General features: G+C 41.0%; 1 protein-coding gene across 1 annotated transcript; it reads right to left on the reverse strand.

Annotated features, from left to right (window-relative positions):
• Positions 1–16: 16 nt before the first annotated feature.
• LOC110984166 (arrestin domain-containing protein 1-like) lies at positions 17–5,869 on the reverse strand. Its single transcript, XM_022244043.2, has 7 exons — positions 5,385–5,869; positions 4,253–4,369; positions 3,593–3,846; positions 2,943–3,125; positions 2,126–2,326; positions 1,422–1,596; positions 17–1,029 (listed from the first exon to the last, which is right to left on the reverse strand). The coding sequence occupies exons 1-7, from the start codon at positions 5,503–5,505 to the stop codon at positions 941–943; spliced, it is 1,140 nt and encodes a 379-aa protein (XP_022099735.2). The 5' UTR covers positions 5,506–5,869; the 3' UTR covers positions 17–940.
• Positions 5,870–10,421: the final 4,552 nt, after the last annotated feature.

The following is a 10,421-nucleotide window of genomic DNA, read 5'->3' on the forward strand; positions in this document are numbered from 1 at the left end:
GAATGCTCCACAAAACTAAAAGAAAAACTCAAATTCAATTTATTAAAGAATAAACATATTGCAGTTAATAAGTTTTCACATATGAAATAGCTGTTTGTATAATTTAAAAATAAAATTTTAAAAATGGAATATTTCTTGATAAAGTATGAAGGTATATCGGTACAGCTTACACTAATTTGTACAAAATCCTCCATCCATACTGCTTTAAATTTTTAATATTGGTTGGCAACTTTCATTCTCGCAAAACTAAGGGAAATAATAAATATGTGCTTGGCCAGTCTTATTCGTAAATGTTCGTTTAAGACTGGGTTCTCCATCGACCAATAGGAATGGCTAAACTATTTTAGGTATTTATGAATGCTGAAGAAAGTAACAATTAAAATGTTTGTGAAGAAATGACAGTCAACAGGGCAGAAACGGAGGGCACAGATGTCCCGCTGATGACATCTTCGAATAGTTGATTGTTCTTCTAATTTCACTTAGTGTGGATTACAGTCAAAACTCGTTAACACGAGGTCCTTTGGCAAATTACTTTGATATAACAGAAATGAAAACAATGAAAAAAGAAAGAATCGGGACTTAAAAATGTCCTTGTCTCAAGCAGAATATTGTATTAACAGTGCTCTTATTAACGAGGTTCAACTGTACATGTTGCACAGCTCTTTAATTACTGTTTTACAAGTCAGAGAACTCCCACTCTTTCAATTTAAAAAAAAAAATTCAATGTCTTTTCCTTCTTCCTCCTTCTAAACTGGTTATTTAAACACTTTACAGCGGGAATTTTTGTCTAAAAATGCCCCCATATACATGTTGAGGTTCACATCCATTTGAGGCAGCTCTCAGGCCTCCCACACTGTCTGTTAACACCGCCTCCTCCATCCTTAGTGAATGTGTGATTGTGTGACTGCCACCAGAAATTATCAAACATTAGAAAAGGTCATCAGTGTTTGACACCGTTGGTTAACGTCGTTCGGCTGCCAATGGCCTCCTCATACGTTGGTGGGGCGTCATCAAAACGGGAGGCCAAACCTATGAGGACATGATGGACATAGAAAAACAGGTCAGGACTTAAATCATTTGTTCAATCAAGCATTTTGGTTGATATCTTTCATTTTCCACGTGAATTAAAATACCTGTCACTTACAAATCAGCTTCTCTATAATATCTGCCTAACAATCAAGCTTTTACAATGTGAGGGGTGTTTTTCAAAATGACAACTCCCTTTTGTCAAGCTCACAGTGACATATTGTCACATTTCCAAAATCCTTTGCAGTCCATCATCATTCTTGGATCAGGTATTTTGTGGCTGCGACAGTTTTTGTCATAAACACAACCCCATCAAGGAAGATAGCCATAGCCGCAGGCAACAATGCCTATTTCAAATCCATTACACAGACCCTTTAATGCTCATGTCTTCTCACCATTTACAACTGGAGGACATGGAATCTGATGAGCCCCTGTGTTTGCTTTGTCCAGCTGAGGTGCCGATGGTATTGCATCCACTGCAGGTGGTACTGCCGGGGCAGCCACATCACGGAGTGGTACCGTGCCAACCGTTAACCGGAACAGTGTTTCAATGCAGCCTGATGTATTGCACTGGGGGGGAAAATGTTGAATTCGTATCCACTTTTAGTTTGATCTGAACAACTTGATAATATGCACCTACTCCTACACAGGCCACCTCCATGCAGACTTCTCAGATTTTGTTCGAGTACAAAATACATGGGGTATCAGCTGAAGATGAGCCAAGGCACTCATCCACAACGGCAATGCCACATGTCCGATTAAGTTAAAAATTCACAATGGTACTGATAAGGAGTGTCTTCACTTGCTTGCTAAATGTTAAAATAATCATGCATGGGACAGCCGAGTTCTTGGGGTACTCCAACTGTGATATGGTCCCAAAACAACCCGGCTCTTTGCGGGTTACCTACCAGCTGCACCTGCGTACAGCCAGATCATGTTGCTAGATCTGGTGCTTAGTGGTTTGAAAACCACAAGCCAAATATAACAGACAAAATTAAATTCACCGTCCTCATAAGACAGAGGGCTCCATCTTGATAGGTTGGTTATTTTTTATGTTATTTTTTTACAGGCTATTTTCCAGGCTGTAAGTGTTGCTTACCTTGACGTAATACTGGACGTTAATCATCTGGCAACCAGGCATTCCCGAGGCCGGCACGCTGGGTGGGATATGCAGGGCCTTCATTCTGAAGGGCGTCACCTTGCCCTGAGGACAAGCGACACTGCCGAATGACCTCGACAGTCTCCTGTTGTGGACGTTTGTGGCATCCACCAGAAACTCCTCGACTCTGTAGGTCGTTTCCTTCAATCATAGAAAAGGTTCAAGAAAATGGAATGAAATGAGAACAGAAATCACTACACAACCGTACATTGAGATTCAGTCAGAGGACGGGGTGCACACAATGTCGTGGGAGTACAAGGGTGGATCTGGACGCAACTTATCGGGGGGGAGGGCCAACTTTTTTTAAGAGCCCCAAAATTTGGGAATTTCTTGAACTTTTGCGGCCTTTCTGAGTGCGAGGTAAAATTTTGACACTTTTTCACTTTTTGGAAGGCAGGGAAATGATATCTTTCCAAAAACTGCCTTTCATTTTTTTTTTCAAAAATAAAAAACTTGCCACTTTTTTGGAGGGGCCATGGCCCCAGTTGGTTCCTCCCCCCCCTAGCCTACTTGTGAGTTCGAGGGCCATTTTCAAGAAAAGGCCTCCTTCAGAGGACAGTGAATCCCCTAGTGTTTTTATCCTCGATTTGAACGCATGGCAACTTACACACTGTAAAGGGGTCGGTCATCGGCAGGAAATCACTTCCATTATCTTGTACAACAAGGGTTTTACACAGCATTCGTACATTGCCAATGATTATCAGATGGTCAATTGGCTTTTGGCCAGTTTTTGTCTCGATGCAATACCACAACTTACCTGGATAAGGGCCACTTCGATATTTCGCTGCTCTTTCCCGCTTGCGTTGTTCACATGACCAGTCACAATGACATTCTCGCCGGGGATGTAGCCTCTCTTGGGGAGGCAAAAGGTGACGTCCGTGCCGGTGGTCATGCCAAGTCCGAACAGGTTGCGAACGTCGGTCCTGCAACTTACTGGAGCCTATGCGAGAAAAATTATAAGTAAATGCTGGACACTGATTGACATTTGACTTTCCCCTTGTGCCCTACTTCCGAAAAACTAGTCTGACTTTCTTAGAAGGAATAAAGAATCCCTGTTGATTTCCTTGTTTTGGGTATAAAGAGTTCTAGACGATTTTCTTCTGGAATAAAAATCAAGTGTCTGATGCAAAGCCGATTAACGCAAAACCTACACTAATTGTGAACATCTATTCCTAAACATTTAATTCTGAACAGTTTAAATTTGCTTTTGAAGTGAAATTACAAATCATTCTTAAGAGATGACGAACTAGACAGTCCCAATTTGTGACAGAAGTAATAGGCTTTCTGTCTTCTAAAAATCTGAGTTCGAGAGCAAAAGAGTTGAACTAAGAAAACATAAATGCAACTGTACCACGTTAGGGCGCATTGGTGATTGTTGAGTAGTAAATGAAATTTTTTAGGACAAACCTTGAGATTTAACCTGGGCATGCTGTTGAGGTCCACTGTCGGTCCATGCATGCTGAACGCTCTCTCGGTGGAGTGCTCCTTATTGAGGATTACCCGATTGATGCAGAGGGTCGCCTTGGCCCGGTAGCGGACATAGCCGTGGACGCCCTCGAAGGGGGCAGGGAGGGGTTTGTCGTTAGGGAGGCGGAACTTGAACGGGAAGGAGTGATCTCCTGCGGACAGACTCAAGCCCGGTTTTGCCGATTCACTTTTTCCTATCAGAGAACAAAATATGGCTAACTTTTGTGTGTGTTTGTTTCTTTTTATTACAGAGTTTAAGACTAATTTTGCAAAAGAAATTTCACGTGGAAAGTTCAGTTTGTTATAACACTTTTTAAGGCTTGGAAATAGATGTGCACAAATATTAACGGTTCCAAATGCATATCTCCCAATAAATGATCTGTTAACTTAAAAATGGCATTATTTATTTATAATACGTGAATCCAATAAAAAATTACACATTCAAAAGCAAAGAAGAATTAGTTCAAAGACCAATATGACAAACTAGAGACAGCAGCTTCTAACAAGTTCCCAATTCACTTCAAAGGCAACAGAAATTACAGTAGTGATAAAATGAATTCAAGGGTTCGGTCAATTTTGGGGGAAAGCCCATCAACTTACTTGCTCCAAAAACACAAAGAGTGGAGTTGAGGTACTGATGCCTCTGCTCGTGGTCTTCATTGTCATAGCTTGAACTGATTTTCACCCAGGCAGTACAGGTAAACTGAATCCACACACCTGAGGATATCCATACAGAGGTCATTTGCAGAGAAAATGCTGAAAAGTGCCCAATTGTGGTGAAAAAAATTGCCACCGAGAGTTCCATTCACATCGCTAATTTTTTTCCCTGCCACTGCGTTATCAGAAAGTGATAACGTGTCCTTACAAATCAATTCTGATGGGAAAGTAGTGGAAAATATTTACTCCAAATGCACTCGCAATGCTTCAGACCAGTTTCACAAGGGTTTATGCAAAGCTTGTCAAGTGACGTCCGTGTCTAGAACTCGTTTCAAACGGCCCATGTTCGCAATGGGGCCATTTCAGAATTTCTTGGTTTCACCCAAGGTAATAGCACCTGTAGACTGTGGGGCTCATCGCTCCAGAATTTGAGTGTTAGGCAAAAAAATGAGGTTCAGTATCAAGTTGACACATAAACTGGTCCCCTTTGTATTGCAACAGAGGAGTAAACACAGGGTCCTGTTTACATGTTTCTAAGTACCAAGTTGCAGGAGTGACAAGGGACAGACAGGGAAAGGAAATTGTTCCATATACGTAAGCCATGTGCACAAACCATGTGAGCATGGTGAGACTGATCCGAAAAATTCTAAGCCTTTTTTATGTTGAATACCTCAATGTCTTCCCCGCTAAATTTGACTTTTTATGTCATTTTATTGCTTCCAAATGGCAAACAGGTAACTGCAGGGAAACATCAGTGTGGCCGCGTCTGTATTAGGAATTCTTTTACAGGGAACAAGCAGAGGTGAGGTTAAAGCAGGGTATAATTTGTGGAATTTAGAATGCTGCTTCCTGCCTCCACTTTTTTCATCATATAATATGATTGCAAAAATGAAGAAAACACATGAGTTTTGGACTGAGCAAAATTTCCAAGTTTGAGAGGAAATTGACTCCCATAGACTTTGCATTCAACCGCTGACGTGCAGTCAGGATACAACATTCTCTTCACATGCATGATGTACGATTCTACCATTCTACGGGCTTTAAGTAATGGTCCAGGCAATCCAACTTGTCCTACCTTTAATGTTCTCCAAGCCCTGGTTGCCAACTTTTACTTTCACCTTTCCTGAAATGATGTCATCACGGGAGTACACGGCTCCCACCTTGTCGAAAAATATGCACAGACTGGGTTTGCTCATTATGTCATATATATAGCCTATTGTTCCAGTATTTCTGTCTTAAACTTTTTATGTATTACGGAAGTGACGGAACTTTGCATCGAAATCACCCGCTAAGTCAATCACTGAATCAGTGCTAACTAAGCTACATGTACTTGATGTAGGCCTACGTCGCGTCTGAAGGTAGGAAAATAATTAAGCACGACGTAATGAGACACCAGGCATCATACTGGTTCCTTTTATAGCAAACACGGTGGAATATAACTGACAATCAGGGCATGGAAGTAGGAACTTCCATCGTCAGGAATAGCTTTCCATAAGCATTTTGTCTATTTTTTACTGGTACAAACTCCTCCGGTCACGTTGCAATACTCACATGACTTCATGACGTAATGTACTAAAAATAAAGATTAAAGAATGTCAGGTGATCACTTGACGTAGGGAAGCACTGTCCCAATTCAAGGCGAATTCTACGCCGAACGGGGCGCTCAAAGAGTACCCCTACAAATTCTTTGAAAAGAGGAGTTTCAGTGGCCCAATAAATTGTGAGATTATGTAAGTATGGCCCAAAATTAACTCCCTAGATTTAGCTGCTCCCATCCGAGGGCACAGCAGACACAAATACTATTGAAAAGTTGTCCGAAGAGCCTGAAAAAGTGGAGGAACGTCGTTTTAAAAATGGCTGCTGACGGGCTTGGAAACGTTCACTTTGGGCAGGGGTTTAGTGTGGTTTTGGTGGGTAATAAAAATTTAACTGGTTAACCTACTAACATTTGAAAGTCCAACAAGTGACACCTGAAGGGCATAACAACACATTATTTTTTGTGTTAGAGGCCTGAGGGGCTCCAAACACTGTTTTCAATGGGGCTTGAATTATTCAGTTCACCCTGAATGACCAATGAACTAGCGTCACGCATCTCGCCAAGGGATCAGGGGAATTTTTTCTCTCTATAAAAATTTAGGCTATGAAGACACTGGTACAATAAATTTCTGAAGAGAGCACGAATTTAAAATGCCTTATCAGTCTATCGCAATCCCGAGTTGCACTTACATCATTTCGTGTTATTCTCGACATCAACCGCTTTCTCACTGGTATGTAGACGTATATCGGACTTTAATTTGTATGACACAACGCGCACCAGTGTGTCAAAACTCATTTCAAGTCACACGCAAATAACAAGGTGTACTTTGGGTGTGACTCAAACCGTGGAATGATAATCACGCGCGAGTCATTTGCGAGTAAAGCGGTCATTACAGAGCGGAAATGGTAATCAGAGTAAATACATTTCTGAGCTGGACGGGACATATCTGTAGTTATAAACACGAGGTAACCGAGCGATATCGATTATCGGTATGAAGACATCACAAAATATTGATTCATATCATCAGGAAATTATATAATATTATCTCCAAAGTACGTGCCATATCATACATGACGAAGTCAAATAAAAACTACCGATTCTTTGTCTGTTTTAAACAGAACTTAGAGAATCAGCGCAATGGGTTTTTTAGAGTCACTTTCGGGTGCAAGTTCAGGTTTTTTCAACAACGGTTAATATACACTCATTTTGTGGGTGAAAACTGAAACAGAAAGCAGTTCTCAACCCAAGTTGGGTTAACACAGCGCATATTTGGGTAGTTGCAGTTTTCACCCTTCCTTGGGTTAAAATTTAACCCAGGCAATTTTTCAGTGTAACGGTGCACATTTAAAAAAAAAAAACAGGAGCACACTTGTCTCAAACAAAATTCCTCATTGGATCGTGTCAAAGGAGATTTCTACTCTAACAGATCTGAATATACAGAGTTTTCTGGTACTCTCCAGAATATCTGCGTAAGTTTGGTCAAACTGTCACACCAGAAACGTAATGAAGAAATTGAAAGACATGCAGGAGCACCAAGTTTAACAGGGGACGTCACTTTGTATGCCGATGAACTTAAACGGGCGAGAGAAGTAAGATATTAACTTAAGGATTCGTGCACTGAAAGTTTTGCTGTTTTTTGTCACAATCCTTGAAAATGCACTTTGGTGTTTCAGCTAACTCTAGTTTTATATTTAGTTTGTTATTTTTCAACTCATATCTTGGCGCCTCTTTGATTGTTCATACTGATTCAAATTTCCATATTCAACTGTGTAAAACTGCCATGTGATCCTGAAGAGAAAAGCTCAAATGTTGCATGGATTTGTGCATGAAATACTCCCGGATTTTTATATATATATATTTTGTAACGTTGCTTTTTTGTTATAAAAGTGTACTTTTCTATACACTTAACGCATGCAATACTGAGAACCAAGCTTTAAGTACAAATTTTGGTTTCCAGTCCATACTCGCTTTAACAGGTTTTCTCCGGGTACTCCGGTTTTCTCCTGCCTCTAAAACTGGACCTTCTTCCCAATCTCCGTAATGAGATAAATAAACGTATAGTTATTGGCGCAAATAGCCAGAGTAGCTGAAAGCGCCATTTAAAACAAATCAGCAACAACTGGGACTTAACACAAAAGGACCCCAATTTTCATACATTAAGGACAACTGTAAAGTTACACAAAGAGTGAACCTTGGAAGAGAGTTATCGCGTGGACAACTTACCCCGAGTTTTAATTGGGGAAAGAGGTTGGGTTCACCGTCGGTCCGCTCACGCCGAAAGCGCTCAACGAGGAGCGCTCCTTGTTGAAGATTGTCCAGTAGACGCAGAGTGTCGCCTTGGCCCGGTAGCGGATACGGCCGTAGTCGCCCTCGAAGGAGGGGAGCAGAAGCTTGTTGGTAGGCAGGCGGAACCTGAATGGGAAGGAGTGATCTCCCGCCGACAAGCCCAAGCCCAGTTTTGGTAGCTCATGTTTTCCTGTACACCTAGCAAGAACAGTCGCAAGACGTTAATGTTTGGTCTTAAAATTATTGTTGAACTTTTTTAAAGTGAATATTTTAATGACTCGAGTCGATGATCTCAACTCAAGTCCGACTCAAGTCACAACTTTTGGCGCTTAATTCAATTAGTAAATGACTCGACTCGAGTCCCGCATCTGCAGAAGACCTGACTCGAGGGAAAGTGTATAAGACTTAAGCTAAATCCAAAACATAAAAGCAAACTTCTTTGCAAAAAAAAACATATTTCCATGGACTTAGAGTGGCGGCTTATAACGTTCATGTGATGTTTTAGTATCAGAAAGAAACTCAGAGGTAGATCTTAAAAATTTTCTCCCTTGTTTTCACAGTTTTGTGTTCAAATATTTGTGACTCGGATTGACTCAAACTAAAAACTTGACTCGACTTTTTTGGTTAGTGACTCGACTCCGGTCATTACGTTAAAATGACTTGAGAAACTACAAGTATAGTTGAAAATATAATCTTCTTCAGTCTTTTTATTCAATTTTATACAAAAGTTTATATTACCATACACATCCCATCCATTTCTTTACGTTACAAGTGTAGTTACGGTGGTTGTGAACGGACACTGTTATTGTCTACACACTAAACATTATGTGGTCTTGAAACAATCAAAGTTTCGCAAGTGAAAGACATTGAAATAAAAACAATAAGTTAGTACTGCCATGCATCTCTGGGTGGATGTTTCGAAAACAGAAACATGCTGTTCCTGTTAGCTACAGAAATCCAGGCATGGTACCCATTGGTCAACCAACACCCCGATCCGCCAACTGATGAAAGGATCCTGTGGGAATGTCCCCTTAATGCTCAGGAAAACCAAAGACATTATTGGGGGGGGGGTTACCGTAAGACATTTTCGTAAACCGATCGAATTAACATGTTCCCTCTCAGGTTAGCTTTGGTAAGTCGGATTAAGCAATATACGACATGTTGTTTCATGAAGGGCCTTAGTTTGATGTTTTCACGACCTGTCCAATTTACCTGCTCCAGATAGGGTCAGGGTGGAGTTAAAGCAGATGCCCTTCTGCTTGTGGGCTATCGTGTCTGAATCTGATTCAAATTCGACCTTAGCCATACAGGTAAACGCGATCCACACACCTGGATGTGAAAAAAACTTGCAAATTAAACCATGTTGACAGAAAGTTATTAAGGCGAGTGTATTGCCCGTGTTAATTTGACCTTTTCTATGTTACCGTTATTAATTTTTTCCTTATATAATATATCACGCGGTGATTTGTACAATGCCCACTCTACGGGTTGCCATCAGCAGAAGGAAATTGTGATAATTTTACAAAATGTTAAAAACACTCTACAATTGAAGCTAGCAATACCCCCACCCTTTAACATTTAAACGTTATTCTTTTATACAAAATGGTGGGACGACGTCGTTGTATTCTAAAAATTACTAGCAATGAAGTCATCGATTCGCATGACTGTGACTCAAAATAACAGACAAAAAACAGTCTGTGTCTTTTTACGCGCTTGTATGCACATAAGGCCAAAAAAAACCCAAAACAGTCGGTCTCTGGTCAGTGCGCGTCGATTTTGATCAGTGTTTTGAACATGCGCGTCAATTTTTTTCTCAATTTTTTTCCTCAAAATTTTCAAAATAGCGCCCTCTATTTCCGTATCGCCTGAATAGACTGATTCCCGGCCACAAATCCATAAGTCAGAAGGGAAATTTGTTCAAGGAACCAGACTAATTAGTGGGTCGCTCGTACCCGGTGATAAATCTGTTTCGAATGCTTAACGTTGATGTCGAACACGAACAGTAGACTACGGGTAGGCTACAAATCAGTGGCAGTCAGCTGATGATACCGTGCACGATATGGGGCCGATGGGTACCCCCCTCACATGTCCAATCCCTATACACACTCTAGACTACTGTCACCTAACACATCCCCCTAGAAGTCTGCACATAATTCCTGAGATTCCGATCAAACAATGATCAACACAAAGGCGTGCCATATCTTGCATCATACGGAGCTGATCAACAATGGCGGCGCCGGCGTGCGACGTGCAATGCCACTCATTTCCGTGTTCGTTGCCAGTCTTAAA

Source organism: Acanthaster planci, linkage group LG05, assembly GCF_054643075.1.
Source record: "Acanthaster planci isolate LZ-2023a linkage group LG05, COTS_SCS, whole genome shotgun sequence".
Lineage (NCBI taxonomy): Eukaryota > Metazoa > Echinodermata > Asteroidea > Valvatida > Acanthasteridae > Acanthaster > Acanthaster planci.

Bases quoted from the DNA above. Each gene is read 5' to 3' on its own strand.
- LOC110984166 (XM_022244043.2), bottom strand. From the start codon at position 5,505: ATGAGCAAACCCAGTCTGTGCATATTTTTCGACAAGGTGGGAGCCGTG. The intron at 1,597-2,125 runs GTAAGCAACACT...TTTCCCCCCCAG, and splicing joins ACGTCCAGTATTACGTCAAG to TGCAATACATCAGGCTGCAT. The intron at 1,030-1,421 runs GTGAGAAGACAT...ATGTCCTCATAG, and splicing joins ATGTCCTCCAGTTGTAAATG to GTTTGGCCTCCCGTTTTGAT.